At 38.1% G+C, this 17,984-nt stretch overlaps 1 protein-coding gene across 1 annotated transcript in view; it reads left to right on the top strand.

Annotated features, from left to right (window-relative positions):
* The window catches only part of EDA2R (ectodysplasin A2 receptor), a gene marked incomplete at both ends in the record, with an annotated part of 52,011 nt that continues 34,027 nt past the window's right edge, over positions 1 to 17,984 (top strand). The window contains one exon of the mRNA XM_082864791.1: positions 1 to 87. Within this exon, the coding sequence (XP_082720917.1) occupies positions 1 to 87 (87 nt within the window). The remainder of the gene's footprint in view (positions 88 to 17,984) is intronic.

The raw sequence follows: 17,984 nt of genomic DNA, 5'->3' as shown, positions 1-17,984 counted from the left end.
ATGGATTGCCAAGAAAATGAGTACTGGGACCAATGGGGACGGTGTGTCGCTTGCCAACTCTGTGGGCCTGGACAAGAGCTCTCCAAGGTAAGTCCCCCTGGTCAGGATACTTATTTCTGTCACATCTTAAGAACCAGACTGGCAACCAAGAGAGTCCAAGATTAGCAGAATCATCCCCATCTGTGTCTAATCAGTTTAGTAGATAAAACAAACCAAAGATTATGACAGGGGACTTCTCTGGTGGTCCAGTGGTTAAGACTTCACCTTCCAATGCAGGGGGTGCGGATTCCATCCCTGGTCAGGGAGCTAAGATCCCACATGCCTCAGGGCCAAAAAAACCAAAACATAAATCAGAAGCAATATTGTAACAAATTCAGTAGACTTTTTAAAAAAATGGTCCACATCAAAAAAAACAAAGATTGTGACAATAGCAGTCACAACCCCATTAAGAAGTCAACCTGGCAACATCAGGGGCAGGGGAGGATTCCATGAGATAGTGGGGTATTTCAAGAGTAAATGTGTAATGCAAAGGCCTAGGAAGGCTGTTTGGTATTAGGGACATATGTCAACTAAAGAAGGACCCACTCATTTGCGGTTCAGGAGCCAGATATCAGGTCTTGGGAATTGGAAAGAGAGAAGAACTGAGTAGTCTGAAATGTGGCCTCTGTCTAGAGGGACTGGGCCACTGAGGAAACTGCAAGAGAGGCTTCATTGATGGGGAACTAGGGAGGGTCTAGAATTCCAATTAGTGGTAAGGGTCAGAACAAAACCACCCACAAAGCAGGGATTTTATACACAGCCCTGGCTTGCAGAGCTGGAGCTGCTTAATTGTTCCTGCTTCAGGTCCCTATTGGTCCCAAAACCTGGGGGTGGTATTAAATTTAGGCTGCAGCTGGGAACACAAAGGCTGGGAACAGACAGTCGGCAGATTTTTTTTTCACACTCACATATTTTATGCAGTTGTTCATTAATTCAGCAATTACTTATTGAACACCTACAAAGTGGCAGGCATGGTTGTAGCCACTGTGGGTATGGTAAAACAGACAAAATTCTTTGCCTTCATGAACCTTACCTTTTAATTAGTGGAGCAAACAATGAACAAGATACATACATAGATATGGAAGTATGACAAGAATTATTTACAGTGACCTGATACAGAGTGACTGGGTGGCTGCTTAGATCAGGTAGCAAGGGAAGGCCTCTCTAAGGAGGTGTCTTCTGGGGAGAGAATACAGCTAGTGCACAGTTCCAAGGTGAGAATGAGCTAGGCATGTTCAAGAAAGAGGAAGAAGGTAAGTGCAGCTGGTGATTGGTGAGTGAGAGGTAGACTAGTACATAATGAGGTCACAGAGGGAAGTATCGGCCAAACCATGGGAATCTTTAAGTTTATGATGAGAAATTTTAATTTTTTAAAAAGCACACCAGGAACCCTTTGGATGGTTTTAGTTAGGAGAGTGACATGATACTCTGATTGAAACAAAATGTATCAATTATTTAGCCGGCCTCCTTCCTACCTCCCTATTTCACAAATGAAGAGACTAAGGCCCAGGGATATTAACAGACAAGCACTAACTCTAATTTTAACTCTTTACACATAGCATTCTATACCACAGTGGGGTGCCCACATGGTTAATAAGGGATCCCAAGACCAAGGAAAAGTCTTCAGAAGTTAGGTCATGCTAGACATTAGGATGGACCAGATGGAATAAGCTACTTAGCTTGACAAAATCTATTTTAAATATCACATTCATCTTCATGATCAAAAGGCTTGGCACTCCTATAAGAACAAGCTCTGAGAAATGTTCCTGTCATGTACATGGCCATTACCTTTAAAACCATCCATATTTACAAACCTGAACTTCTCCAAGGGAGAAAAATAGGTCTTTCTGTTAAACTGCTGTTACCAAATTCTCAAAAAGTGGCCCATGATGAAATGTGCATTTGTCTAAGCACCTCTTTGGTTGTCATTTATTTCAGCACCACTAGAAAGCTCAGAAAAAATGAATGAACTGCAGTATTGTGTTCCTGCAACTGCTTTATGTAAAAACAGCTTGTACTTGTATAGCAGTCTGTACTTTGTAAAGAGTTTTCATGTGCATTATCTCATTTGGCTCTCGAGTCTCACCAAGAAGGTATTATGAGCCCCATTTTAGATGTTGAAACTGAGACTCAGAGAGCATATGTGACTTGCTCAAAGTCACGGTGTTCAGTAAAAATTGAATACACATGGGTTTGAGTCCCAGCTTTGCTGTGGGCAAATTAATCTTTGATTAAATTAAGATGTACTAAGTTAAAAGTAACATAAAACTTACCAGTGACTTGAACCATAAACACATTTATTTATGTAATGAAATTTGGAAGCAGGGATCCTTGTGGTTGGGTGGGCAGATCAACAATATTGTCAAGGACCCAGGCTCTTTTTATCCTACATCCTGGGCACCTTGCTATTTTTTCCTCATGCTTGTGGTCTCTTGGTTACCATAACTCAAAGCATTACATCTTCACATCAGAGTCAAAGTCAGGAAGAAGGGGCAGAGACAAAGTAGCGTGACATTGTTAGTGAAGAAGTATTTTCCTAGAAGCTCCACAACAGATTTCCCTTTGTATGTTATGGGCCAGAGTTGGGCATTATAAGTATCTCAAAACTGCTGGGAATGCTAGGACATGAGTACCTGGCAAACAAAAATGGGATTTCCATAATGGACTAAGACCAATCACGAATCACTTCTTGGACTTCCCTGGTGGCGCAGTGGTTAAGAATCCGCCTGCCAATGCAGAGGACATGGGTTCGAGCCCTGGTCCAGGAAGATCCCATATGTCACAGAGCAACCAAGCCTGTGTGCCACAACTACTGAGCCTGCGCTCTAGAAGCCACAACTACTGAAGCCCGTGTGCCTAGAGCTCATGCTCTGCAACAACAGAAGCCACCGCAATGAGAAGCCCACACACCACAATGAAGAGGAGCCCCGCCTCGAGGCAAATAGAGAAAGCCCTCGCACAGCAACAAAGACCCAATGCAGCTAGAAAGGAAGGAAGGAAGGGAGGGAGGGAGGGAGAGTCAGTTCTTGAGGCTGGTCACTTTGCCACCCAGAATGAAATCAGTGTTCTGTTAGTAAGGAAGAAAATGGGCAATGACTTTTGGATAAGGAATTAACAGCATCTGACACAGGCTTGTTTTTATAATATCTTTTATTTAGTTTTAAAGTTCACTCATATGAACCATAAACATCACCGTAAATAAAACTTTAGAAAAAATCAACACTCTTTCCTCAGGACACATTTTTAGAAGTATAATTGTCAAGCTAAATAATGCATACATTTTTAAGATTCCTGTAATATATTAGCAGATAACACTTGTGATAATTTTTACTAATTTCCACTATAATTACATTTATTTTCAACATTTCATGGAATTCTTATATCCCAGAAGCCTAACCACACATAAATAATGTGTGTTTCTATCATCTATTAATTTTGTCTTCCTTTGTAACTAACATTAAATCACTAACATATGAGGACTTCACGTTCATTTTTTTTTTTAACTTTTTACTATTTGATAGGGGAAAATATCACCTTTTGGTGTTTATTTGCAGTTTTGTGAACCGTTTCTGTTTGCTTGTTTTTTCTGTTCTATTCATTGTTTATTGTTCATTCTTCACTCATGTAAGGCACCTGAGTAGAAAAACAGATAGAAGAATATGGGGTATTTTAAAAATCATTTATATAATGTGTAATACTTTTAAAAATCAGAAATGGTCTTGAATTTTATTTCATTTTATCATTCATTATCTCTTGACTATTTTATGTATGTCCCTTTGATATATTAATTTGATGACATATATTAATAAATTCCAAAATTAAAGTATCTTGCATCCCAAGGATAATTTTATTGTGATTTTGGATTAAATGCCCTCTTATGTTTTATAAGTTAATATTTTATTTATAATAAATAAGTACTCAGCGCTATCAGCATCAAAACTTATTTAAGAACTGTGCTAGCTTGGTAAAATTAATTAAGAAGATCAATGTTTTTCTGGTTATAAAACTGGTTAGTAGCAAAAGAGTTTTGGGGGACTTGATCATTTGAACAAATTTTCTTTGCTTCCTCATTAGGAAAGAAAAATTTCAACATAAATTTTTCATGATAATTTCTTCCTTTTTAATTTCTTAAGAAATGAAATATCTATTTATTCAAGGAATTCTTGTTGAGGACAATTTGATAGTGTTTATCCACTATGCCAATCTCTGCTCTTAATTGGTGTACTTAAACCATTTATATTTAAGGTAATTGTTGATATGTTAGACCATTTTATCATTTTATTTTTTTGTTTCTTATTCTTCCGTTTGTCTTTTCTTGCCCCCCTGTGGGTTACTTGAACATTTTTTTTTAGGATTCCATCTTGATTTATTTGTAGGGTTTTGGTACAGTTTCCTTGAAATCATTCTGGGTACAGTTAAGTCCCCTACAAAGTTCAAGATGCGAACTTTCAAAGATGTGAAAATGCATTCCATCAACATCAGGCGTGAGTGAACTTGAAACTTGTCTTCCATCTCTTATTGTTGATGATCCTTCAGCTCTACCATCTCCCACCTCCTCTCCCTCCTCCAGTCAGTAACTCTTCTTGCCTGTTCACTCAATGCCAGCCCCTGTATGCCAGCTGTTGTACTGTACTACTATACTTTTCAAGGTACTATACTGTAAGATTCAAATGTTTTCTTTACTTATGTGTTTGTTTGTTATGTATTATTTGTGTGAAAAGTATTATAAACCTATTACAGCACAGTACTATATAGTCGATTGTATTTGTTGGGTACCTAGGCTAACTTTGTTGGACTTATGAACAAATTGGACTTAATGAACATGCTCTCAGAATGGAACTCCTTTGTATGTAGGGGACTTACTGTATTACAATATACACATGTGACTTAACACTCTCCACTGTTATCAACATTTTACCATTTTTTACCATTTTTAGTACAGTATGGAAACATTACTTCTACTTAGGTTCCTATACTTTCCTCACTTTCAAATATCATTGCTTTGACTATCAGGTAATTTTATGATTTTTTTTTTTTTTTGTGGTACGCAGACCTCTCACTGTTGTGGCCTCTCCCATTGTGGAGCACAGGCTCCAGATGTGCAGGCTCAGTGGCCATGGCTCATGGGCCTAGCCACTCCATGCCATGTGGGATCTTCCCGGACTGGGGCACAAACCCATGTCCCCTGCATCAGCAGGCAGACTCTCAACCACTGCGCCACCAGAGAAGCCCTTTTTCTTTTCTTTTTTTAAGTGTTTATTTCTTTATTTCTTATTAGTCATCCATTTTATACACATCAGTGCATACATGTCAATCCCAATCTCCCAATTCATCACACCACAACCCCCACCCCCCGCTGCTTTCCCCTCTTTGTGTCCATACATTTGTTCTCTACTTCCGTGTCTCAATTTCTGCTCTGCAAACCGGTTCATCTGTACCATTTTCTAGGTTCTACATATATGCTCTAATATACGATATTTGTTTTTCTCTTTCTGACTTATTTCACTCTGTATGACAGTCTTTATATGCATACACATCTCTACAAACGACCCAATTTCGTTCCTTTCTATGGCTGAGTAATATTCCATTGTATATATGTACCACATCTTCTTTATCCATTCCTCTGTTAATGAATGTTTAGGTTGCTTCCATGTCCTGGCTATTGTAAATAGTGCTGCAGTGAACACTGTGGTACATTACTCTTTTTGAATTATGGCTTTCTCAGGTTATATGCCCAGTAGTGGGATTGCTGGGTCATATGGTAGTTCTATTTTTAGTTTTTAAGGAACCTCCATACTGTTCTCTATAGTTACTGTACCAATTTACATTCCTAACAACAGTGTAGGAGTGTTCCCTTTTCTTTACATCCTCTTCAGTATTTATTGTTTATAGATTTTCTGATGATGTACATTCTGACCAGTGTGAGGTGATACTTCATTGCAGTTTTGATTCACATTTCTCTAATAATTACTGATGTTGAGCAGCTTCTCATGTGTTTGTTGGCCATCTGTATGTCTCCTTGGGAAAAATGTCATTTTAGGCATTCTGCCCATTTTTGGATTGGGTTCTTTGTTTTTATGATATTGAGCTGCATGACCTGTTTGTATACTTTGGTAATTAATCCATTGTCAATTCTTTCATTTGCAAATATTTGGTTGGCCAAGAAGTTCATTCGTGTTTTTCTGTACCATCTTATGGAAATCCCCAAACTGACATTTTGGCCAACCCAATATTTTTTGTCCCATTCTGAGGGTTGTCTTTTCATTTTGTTTATGGTTACCTTTGGGGTGCAAAAACTTTCAAGTTTAATTAGGTCCCATTTGTTTTTATCCTTATTTTCATTACCCTGTGTGGTACGTCAAAAAAGATCCTGCTGTGATTTACAACAAGCAGTGTTCTGCCTATGTTTTCCTCTAAGAGTTTTACAGGGTCTGGCCTTACATTCAGGTCTTTAATCCATTTTGAGTTTATTTTTGTGTATGGTGTTAGGGAGTGTTCTAATTTTATTCTTTTACATGTAGCTATTCAGTTTTCTCAGCACCATACTTTGAAGAGACTCTCTTCTCTCCATTGAATATTCTTGCTGCTTTGTCATCTATTAGGTGACCATAGGTGTGTGGGTTAAACTCTGGGCTGTCTATCCTGCTCCACTCATCTATAGTTTTGTTTTTGTGCCAGAACCATACTGTCTTGATGACCATAGCTTTATAGCACAGTCTGAAGTCAGGGAACCTGTTTCCTCCAACTTCGTTTTTCCTTCTCAAGATTGATTTGGCTCTTTGGTGTCTTTTGTGTTTCCATACAAATTGTAAAATTTTTGAGCTAATTCAGTAAAAAATGCCATTGGTTATTTGATAGGAATTGTGCTGAATGTGTAGATTGCTTTGTGTAGTATAGTTATATTCACAGTATTGATTCTTCCAATTCAGGAACGTGGTATATCTTTCCATCTGTTTGTGTTGTCTTGGATTACTTTCATCAGTATCTTATAGATTTCTGAGTACAGGTCTTTTGCCTCCTTAGGTAGGTTTATTCCTAGTTATTTTATTATCTTTGTTGTGACTGTAAATGAGATTGTTTCCTTTATTCCTCTTTCTGATCTTTTGTTTTTAGTGTATAGGAAAGCAAGAGATTTCTGTGTATTAATTTTGTATCCTGCAACTTTACCAAATTCACTGATGAGCTCTATTAGTTTTCCTGTAGAATATTTATTAGGTTCAATGCATAGTATCATGTCATCAGCAAACAGGGACAGTTTTAATTCTTCTTTTCCAATTTGGATTCCTTTTACTTCTTCTCTGATTGCCATGGTTAGGACTTCTCAAACTATGTTGAATAATAGTGGCATAAGTGGACATCTCTGTCTTGTTCCTGATCCTGGAGGAAATGTTACAGTTTTTCACCACTGAAAAATGATGTTTGCTGTGGGTTTTTTTGTATATGGCCTTTATTATGTTGAATGAGGTTCCCTCTTTGCCAACTTTCTGGAGAGTTTTTATATAAATGAGTGTTGAGGGGGACCTTCAAGATGGCGGATGAGTAAGAAGTGGAGATCACCTTCCTCCCAACAAATACATCAAAAATACATCTACATGTAGAAAAACTCCTACAGAACACCTACCGGACACTGGCAGAAGTCCTCAGACTTCCCAAAAGGCAAGAAACTCCCCAGGTGCCTGGGTAGGGCAAAAGAAAAAAGGAAAAACAGAGACAAAAGAATAGGGATGGGACCTGCACTTCTGGGAGGGAGTTGTAAAGGAGGAAAAGTTTCCATACACAAGGAAGCCCCTTCACTGGTGGAGACAAGGGGTGGAGGGAGGTGAGCCTTGAGGCACACAGGAGAACACAGCAACAGGGGTGCACAGGGCAAAGCAGAGAGATTCCCGCACAGAAGATTGGAACTGACCAGCACTCACCAGCCTGCGAGGCTTGTCTGCACACCCAGCGGGGCTGGTGGGGGCTGGGAGGTGAGGCACAGTGTTCGGAGTTCAGACCCCAGGGAGAGGACTGGGGTTGGCTGCATGAACACAGCCTGAAGGGGGCTAGTGCACCACAGCTAGCTGGGAGGGAGTTCAGGAAAAAGTCTGGAACTGCCTAAGAGGCAAGAGACCATTGCTTTTGGGTGTGCAAGGAGAGGGAATTCAGAGAACATCCTAAAAGAGCTCCGGAGACAGGCGTGACTCGCGGCTATCAGCACAAACACCAGAGAAGGGCATGAAATGCTAAGGCTGCTGTTGCAGCCACCAATTAGCCTGTGTGCAAGCACAGGTCACTATCCACACCTCCATTCCCGGGAGCCTGTGCAGCCCGACATGCCAGGCTCCCATGATCCAGGGACAACTTCCCTGGGAGAACACATGGCGTGCCTCAGGCTGTTGCAACATCATACTGGCCTCTTCTGCCCCAGGCTCATACCGCATTCCATACCCCTCCCTCCACCCCGCCCAAGTGAGCCAGAGCCCCCTAATCAGCTGCTACTTTAACCCCTTCCTGTCTCGGGGGAGAACAAACACCCTCAGGTGACCTTCACACAGAGGTGGGGAGAAATCCAAAGCTGAAACCCAGGATATGTGCAAACAAAGAAGAGAAAGGGAAATTACTCCTAGCAGCTTCAGGAACACCAGAATAAATCTCCACAATCAACTTCATGTACCCAGTATCTCTGGAATACCTGAATAGACAATAAAGCAACCCAAAATTCAGGGGGTGGACTTTGGGAGCGAATGTAGACTGGGGGTTTGCATTCTGCATCTAATTTGTTTCTGGTTTTATGTTTATCTTAGTTTAATAATTAGAGCTTATTTTTACTTGTAGATTTGTTTATTGATTTCTTTGCTCTCTACCTTTATATATATAAACATATATTATTTTTCTTTTTCTCTTTCGGTGAGTGTGAATGTGCATGCTTCTTTGTATGATTTTGTCTGTACAGCTTTACTTTTGCCATTTCTCCTAGGGTTCTCTCTTTCCTTTTCTTTGGTATTTTTTGTTCGTATAATCTTTAGCACTTGTTGTCACTGGTGGATTTGTTTTTTGGTTGGGTTGCTCTGTTTTTTTTTTTAATTAGTTTTTTATTTTTTGTTTTTAATAATTTTTAAATTTTAATAATTTTATTTCTTTTCTTTTCTTTCTTTCCTTCTTTCTTTTTTCTTCTCCATTTTCTTCTGAGCCGTGTGGCTGACAGGGTCTTGGTGGTCCAAATGGTTGTCAGGGCTGAGCTTCAGAGGTTGGAGAGCTGAGTTCAGGATACTGGTCCACAAGCGACCTCTTGGCCCCATGTAATATCAAACGGTGAAAGTTTTCCCAGAGATCTCCATCTCAATGATAAAACCCAGCTCCAGTCAATGACCAGCAAACTACAGTGATGGAAACCCTACACCAAGCAACTAGCAAGACAAGAACAAAACACCACCCAATAGCAGAGAGGATGCCTAAAATCACAGTGCACAGACACCCCAAAACACACCACCAGACGTGGTCATGCCCACAAGGAAGAAAAGATCCAGCCTCATCCACCAGAACACAGGCACCTGTCCCCTCCACCAGGAAGGCTACACAACACACTGAACCAACATTAGCCACTGGGGACAGAAACCAAGACCAAGGGGTACTACAAACATGCAGCCTATGAAAAGGAGACCCCAAACACAGCAAGTTAAATAAAAGGAGAAGATAAATATGCAGCAGATGAAGGAGCAAGGTAAAAACCCACCAGAACAAATGAATAGGAAATAGGCAGGCTACCTGAAACAGAATTCAGAGTAATGATAATAAAGATGATCCAAAATCTTGGAAATAGATGGAGAAAATACAAGAAACGTTTAACAAGGACCTAGAAGAACAAAAGAGCAAACAAACAATAAAGAATGACACAATAAATGAAATTAAAAATTCTCCGGGGCTTCCCTGGTGGCGCAGTGGTTGGGAGTCTGCCTGCCGATGCAGGGGACGCGAGTTCGTGCCCCAGTCTGGGAGGATCCCACATGCCGTGAAGCGGCTGAGCCAATGGGCCATGGCCGCTGGGCCTGCACGTCCAGAGCCTGTGCTCCGCAGTGAGAGAGGCCACAGCAGTCAGCAGCCCACGTACCACGAAAAAAAAGAAATTCTCCAGAAGGAATCAATAGAAGAATAACTGAGGCAGAAGAACAGATAAGTGACCTGGAAGATAAAATAGTGGAAAAAACTACTGGAGAGCAGAATAAAGGAAAAACAATGAAAATAATTGAGGAAAGTCTCAGAGACTGCTGGGACAAGATTAAACACAAAAACATTTGAATTATAGGGGTCCCAGAAGAAGAAGAGGAGAAAAACGGGACTGAGAAAATATTTGAAGAGATTATAGTTGAAACCTTCCCTAATATGGGAAAGGAAATAGTCAAGTCCAGGAAATGCAGAGAGTCCCATACAGGATAAATCCAAGGAGAAACATGCCAAGACACATATTAATCAAACTATCAAAAATTAAATATAAAGAAAAAATATTTAAAGCAGCAAGGAAAAAGCAAAAATTAATTTACAAGGGAATCCCAATAAGGTTAACAGCTGATCTTTCACCAGAAACTCTGCAAGGCAGAAGGGAGTGGCAGGACATATTTAAAGTGATGTAAGGGAAATGCCTACAACCGAGATTACTCTAACCAGCAAGGATCTCACTCAGATTTGAAGGAGAAATTAAAAGCTTTACAGACAAGCCAAAGCTAAGGGAATTCGACATCACCAATCCAGCCTTACATCAAATGCTAAAGGAACTTCTCTAGGCAGAAAACACAAGTAAAGGAAAAGATTTACAATAACAAACCTAAAATAATTAAGAAAATTGTAATAGCATATGTATATGTATAACTGATTCACTTTGTTATAAAGCAGAAATTAACATACCATTGTAAAGCTTCAATAAAGATGTTTAAAAAAAAGGTAATAGGAATATATATTGATAATTACCTTAAATGTAAATGGATTAAATGCTCCAACCAAAAGACCTAGACTGGCTGAATGGATACAAAAACAAGACCTGTACATATGCTATCTACAAGAGACCCACTTTTGTCCTAGGGACACATACAGACTGAAAGTGAGAGGATGGAAAAAGATATTCCATGAAAATGGAAATCAAAAGACAGGTGGAGGAGCAATTCTCATATCAGACAAAATAAACTTTAAAATAAAGACTATTACAAGAGACAAAGAAGGACACTACATAATAATCAAGGGATCAATCCAAGAAGAAGACATAACAATTGTAAATATTTATGCACCCAACACAGGAGCACTTCAATACATAAGGCAAATGCTAACAGCCATAAAAGGGGAACTCAAATGTAACACAATGATAGTAGGGGACTTTAAGTCCCCACTTTCACCAATAGACAGCTCATCCTAAATGAAAATAAATAAGGAAACACAAGCTTTAAATGCTACATTAAACAATATGGACTTAATTGATGATTATAGGACATTCCATCCAAAAACAGGAGATTACACTTTCTTCTCAAGTGCTCATGGAACATTCTCCAGGATAGATCATATCATGGATCACAAATCAAGCTTTGGTAAATTTAAGAAAATCGAAATCGTATCAAGTATCTTTTCTGAACCACAACTCTATGAGACTAGATACCAATAACAGGAAAAAAGCTGTAAAAGATACAAACACGTGGAGGCTAAACATTACACTACTTAATAACCAAGAGGTCACTGAAGAAATCAAAGAGGAAATCAAAAAAATAACTACAAACAAATGACAATGAAAACACGAAGACCCAAAACCTATGGGGTGCACCAAAAGCAGTTCTAAGAGGGAAGTTTACAGCATTAAAAACCTACCTCAAGAAACAAGAAACATCTCAAATAAACAAGCTGACTTTACACCGAAAACAATTAGAGAAATAAGAACAAAGAAACCCCCATGTTAGCAGAAGGAAAGAAATCATAAATATCAGATCAGAAATAAATGATAAAGAAATGAAGGAAATGATAGCAAATATCAATAAAACTAAAAGCTGGTTCTTTGAGAAGATAAACAAAATCATCAAACCCTTACCCAGACTCATCAAGATAAAAAGGGAGAAGACTCAAATAAATAGAATTATAAAAGAAAAAGGAGAAGTAACAACTGACACTGCAGAAATAAAAAGGATCATGAGAGATTACTACAAGCACCTCTATGCCAATAAAATGGGCAACTGGGAAGAAATGGACAAATGCTTAGAAAAGCACAACCTTCCAAGACTGAACCAGGAAGAAATAGAAAATATAAAAAGACCAATCACAAGCACTGAAATTGAGACTGTTACTAAAAATCTTCCAACAAACAAAAGCCCAGGATCAGATGGCTTCACAGGTGAATTCTATCAAACATTAAGAGAAGAGCTAACACCGATCCTTCTGAAACTCTTCCAAAATATAGCAGAGGGAGGAACACTCCAAAACTCATTCTGTGAGACCACCATCACCCTGATAACAAAACCAGACAATGATGCCACAAAAAAAGAAAACTACAGGCCAATATCACTGATGAACATAGATGCAAAAATCCTCAACAAAATACTAGCAAACAGAATCCAACAGCACATTAATGGATCATACACCATGATCAAGTGGGGTTTATCCCAGGAATGCTAGGATTCTTCAATATACACAAATCAGTCAATGTGATAAACCATATTAACAAATTGAAGGAGAAAATCCCTATTATCCTCTCAATAGATGCAGAAAAAGCTTTTGACAAAATTCAACACCTATGTATGATAAAGACCTTCCAGAAAGTAGGCAGAGAGGGAACTTACCTCAACAAAATAAAGGCCATATATGACAAAACCACAGCCACCATTCTTCTCAATGGTGAAAAACTGAAACCCTTTCCACTAATGCTCCCATTCTGAGGGTTGTCTTTTCGTCTTGTTTATGGTATCCTATGCTGCGCAAAACTTTTAAGTTTCCTTATGTCCCATTTATTTATTTTTGTTATTCCCATTTCTCTAGGAGGTGGGTCAAAAAGTATCTTGCTGTGATTTATGTCATAGCGTGTTCTACCTATGTTTTCCTCTAAGAGTTTTATAGTGTGTGTCCTTACATTTAGGTCTTTAATCCATTTTGAGTTTATTTTTTATACGGTGTTAGGAAGTGTTCTAATTTCATACTTTTACATGTACCTGTCCTGTTTTTCCAGCACCACTTATTGAAGAGGCTGTCTTTTCTCCATTGTATATTCTTGCCTCCTTTATCAAAGATAAGGTGACCATATGTGTGTGGGTTTATCTCTGAGATTTCTTTCCTGTTCCATTTTTGTTTTTCTGCCAGTACTAAACTGTCTTCATTACTATAGCTTTGTACTATAGTCTGAAGTCCAGGTGCCTGATTTCTCCAGCTCCATTTTGCTTTCTCAACTTTGCTTTGGCTATTCGGGATCTTTTTGTTTCCATACAAATTGTGAACTTTTTTGTTCTAGTTCTGTGAAAAATGGCATTGGTAGTTTGATAGGCATTGCATTGAATCTGTAGATTGCTTTGGGTAGTATAGTCATTTTCACAATGTTGATTCTTCCAATCAAAGAACATGGTATGTCTCTCCATCTGTTTGTATCATCTTATTACTTTCATCAGTGTCTTATAGTTTTCTGCATACAGGTCTTTTGTCTCCTTGGGTAGGTTTATTCCTACGTGTTTTATTCTTTTTTGTTGCAATGGTAAATGGGAGCGTTTCCTTAATTTCTATTTCAGATTTTTCATCACATTAGTGTTTATGAATGCAAGAGATTTATGTGCATTAATTTTGTATCCTGCTACTCTACCAAATTCACTGATTACCTCTAGTAGTTTTCTGGTAGCGTCTTTCGGATTGTCTATGTATAATGTCGTGTCATCTGCAAACAGTTTGTTTTTCTCCTTTTTGGAATTGGATTCCTTTTATTTCTTTTTCTTCTCTGATTTCTGTGACTAAAACTTCCAAAACTATTTTGAATAATAGTGGTGAGAGTAGACAACCTTGTCTTGCTCCTGTTCTCAGTGGAAATGGTTTCAATTTTTCGCCATTGACATCGATGTTGGCTTTGGGTTTGTCATATATGGCCTTTATTATGGTGAGCTAAGTTCCCTCTCTGCCTACTTCTTGGAGTGTTTTTATAAAAATTGAGGGTTGAATTTTGTGGAAGGATTTTTCTGCATCTACTGAAATGATCTTGTGGTTTTTCTCCTTCAATTTGTTAATATAGTTTATCACATTGATTGATTTGGTATATTGCAGAATCCTTGCATTCCTGGGATAAACCCCACTTGATCATGGTGTATGATCCTTTTAATGTGCTGTTGGACTCTGTTTGCTAGTATTTAGTTGAGGATTTTTGCTTCTATGTTCAGCAGTGATATTGGCCTGTAGTTTCTTTTTTGGGTCATCTTTGTCTGGTTTTGGTATTAGGGTGATGGTGGCCTCGTAGAATGAGTTTGGGAGTGTTCCTCACTCTGCTATATTTTGGAAGAGTTTGAGAATTATAGGTGTGAGCTCTTCTCTAAGTGTTTGATAGAGTTCACCTGTCAAGTCAACTGGTGCTGGGCTTTTGTTTGTTGGAATATTTTTAAGCAGTTTCAATTTCAGTGCTTGTGATTGGACTTTTTATATTTTCAATTTCTTGCTGGTTCAGTCTCAGAAGTTTGTGCTTTTTAAAATATTAGTCCATTTTTGCCAGGTCGTCTATTTTATTGGCATATAGTTGCTAGTAATAATCTCTCATGATCATTTGTATTTCTGCAATGACAGTTGTTACCTCTCCTTTTTCATTTCTACTTCTATTGATTTGAGTCTTCTCACTTTTATTCATAATGAGTCTGACTAACGGTTTATCAGTTTTGTTTATCTTCTCAAAGAACCAGCTTTTAGTTTTATTGGTCTTTGCTATCCTTTCCTTCATTTCTTTTTCATTTATTTCTGATCTGATCTTTATGATTTATTTCCTTCTGCTAACTTTGGGTATTTTTTTGTTCTTCTTTCTCTAATTCCTTTATGTGTATGGTTAGGTTGTTTATTTGAGATGTTTCTTGTTTCTTGAGGTAGAATTGTATTGTATAACCTTCCCTCTTAGAACTACTTTTGCTGCATCTCATAGGTTTGGGATTGTTGTGTTTTCATTTTCATTTGTTGCTAGATATTTTCTGATTTCCTCTTTGATTTATTCAGTGAACATTTGGTTATTTAGTAATGTATCATTTAGCCTCCATGTGTTTGTATTTTTTACATATTTTTTTCCTGTAATTGATATCTCAGCTCATAACATTGTGGTCAGAAAAGATATTTGATATGATTTCAAATTTCCTAAAATGGCCAAGGCTCCTTTTGTGACCCAGGATATAATCTGTCCTGGAGAATGTTCCATGAGCCCTTGACAATAAAGTATAATCTGCTGTTTTTGGTTGGAATGTCTTATAAATATCAACTAAGTCCATTTATTTAATGTATCATTTAAGGCTTATGTTTCCTTGTTTATTCTCCTTTTGGATGATCTGTCCATTGGTGAAAGTGGGGTGTTAATGTCCCCTACTATTATTGTGTTACTGTCATTTTCCCCTTTTATGGCTGTTAGCATTTACCTTATGTATTGAGGTGCTCCTATATTTGGAGCTTAAATATTTACAATCGTTATATCTTTTTCTTGGACTGATCCCTTGATCATTATATAGTTTCCTTCTTTACCTCTTGTAATAGTCTTTATTTTAAAGTCTATTTTTTCTGATATGAGAATTGCTACTCCAGCTGTCTTTTGATTTCCATTTTCATGGAATATCTTTTTCCATCCCCTCACTTTCAGTCTGTATGTGTCCCTAGGACTAATGTGGGTCTCTTGTAGACAGCATATGTACAGGTCTTGTTTTTGTTTCCATTCAGCCAGTCTATGTATTTTGGTGGGAGCATTTAATCTATTTATATTTACGGTAGTTATTGATATATATGTTCCTATTACCATTTTCTTAATTGTTTTGTGTTTGTTATTGTAATTCTTTTTCTTGTCTTGTGTTTCCTGTCTAGAGAAGTTCCTTTAGCATTTGTTGTAGAGCTCATTTGGTGTTGCTGAATTGTCTTAGCTTTTGCTTGTCTCTACATTTTTAAATTTCTCCTTCAAATCTGAATGATATCCTTGCTGTGTTGAGAAATCTTGGCTGTAGGTTGTTCTCTTTCATCTCTTTAAATATGTCCTACCACTCCTCTCTAGCTTTCATAGTTTTTGCTGAAAGTGTCACTGTTTACCTTATGGGAATTCCCTTGTATGTTAATTGTTGCTTTTCCCTTGCTGCTATTAATATTTTTTCTTTGTAGTTAATTTTTCATAGTTTGATTAATATGTGTCTTTGTGTGGTTCTCCTTGGATTTATCCTGTATGGACTCTCTCCACTTCCTGGACTTGACTGACTATTTCCTTACCTATATTGAGGAATTTTTCAAGTATAATCTCCTCAAATATTTTCTCAGTCCCTTTTTTTCTCTTCTTTTTCTGGGACTCCTATAATTCGAATATTGGCATATTTAATGTTGTCACAAAGGTCTCTGAACTTGTCCCCAATTCTTTTCAATTTTTTTCTTTATTCTGCTCTGCAGTAGTTATTTCCACTATTTTATCTTCCAAGTCACTTATTCGTTCTTTTACCTCAGTTATTCTGCTATTGATTCCTTCTAGAGAATTTTTAATTTCATTTATTTTGTTGTTCATCTTTGTTTGTTTGCTCTTTAGTTCTTCTCAGTCCTTGTTAAATGTTTCTGTATTTTCTCCATTCTATTTACAAGATTTTGGATCATCTTTCCTACCATTATTCTGAATTCTTTTTCAGGTAGACTGCCTATTTCCTATTTATTTGTTTAGTCTGGTGAGTTTTTACCTTGCTCCTTCATCTGCTGTGATTTTCTCTGTCTTCTCATTTTGCATAACTTACTGCATTTGGGGTCTCCATTTTGCAGGCTGCAGGTTCATTACTTCCCATTGTTTTTGGTGTCTGTCCCCAGTGGCTAAGGTTGGTTCAGTGGGTTGTGTAGGCTTTCTGGTGGAGGGGAGTGGTGCCTGTGTTCTGGTGGATGAGTCTGGATCTTTTCTTTCTGGTGGTCAGGAACACGTCCTGTGGTGTGTTTTGGGGTGTTTGTGAACTTTTTATGATTTTAAGCAGCCTCTCTTTTAATGGGTGGGTTTGTGTTCCTGTCTTGCTAGTTGTTTGGAATAGGGTGTCCTGCACTGTAGCTTGCTGGTCATTGAGTGGAGCTGGGTCTTAGCCTTGAGAAGGAGATCTCTGGGAGAGCTTTCACCATTTTATATTACGTGGGACCAGGAGGTCTCTGGTGGACCAGTGTCCTGAACTCGCCTCTCCCTCCTCAGAGGCTCAGGCCTGACCTCCTACCAGAGCACCAAGATCCTGTCAGCCACACGGGTCAGAAGTAAAGGGAGAGAAAAAGAAAGAAAGAAAGAAAGAAAGAAAGAAAGAAAGAAAGAAAGAAAGAAAGAAAGAAAGAAAGAAAGAAAGAAAGAAAGAAAGAAAAGAAAAGAAAAGAAAGTTATTAAATAGAAAATAATTATTAAAAATAAAAAATAATAATAAAAAAGAAACAGAAAGAAAGAAGAGAGCAACCACACCAAAGAACAAATCCTCCAATGATAACAAGTGCTAGAAACTATACTAAAAAGAAAAAAGAATAAATAAAAATAATGGACAGTCAGAACCCTAGTACAAATGGCAAAAGAAAAGATTTTGGGAAGTCTGAGGTCTTCTGCCAGTATTCATTCGGTGTTATATAGGTGTTGTTCCACATGTAGTTGTAATTTTTATGTATTTGTGGGGAGGAAGGTGATCTCCACGTCTTACTCCTCTGCCATCTTGAAGGCTCCTTCTTCAAATCCAAACACAGCCTCTCTGCACATTCTGAGTTTGTATACTGCAGGGAGGCATTCCCTGTTCCTGGTATCTGTGCCCCTTTTC

This window comes from Leucopleurus acutus (genome assembly GCF_964270905.1).
Source record: "Leucopleurus acutus genome assembly, chromosome: X".
NCBI lineage: Eukaryota > Metazoa > Chordata > Mammalia > Artiodactyla > Delphinidae > Leucopleurus > Leucopleurus acutus.
This window is presented reverse-complemented; position numbering and strand designations above follow the sequence as displayed.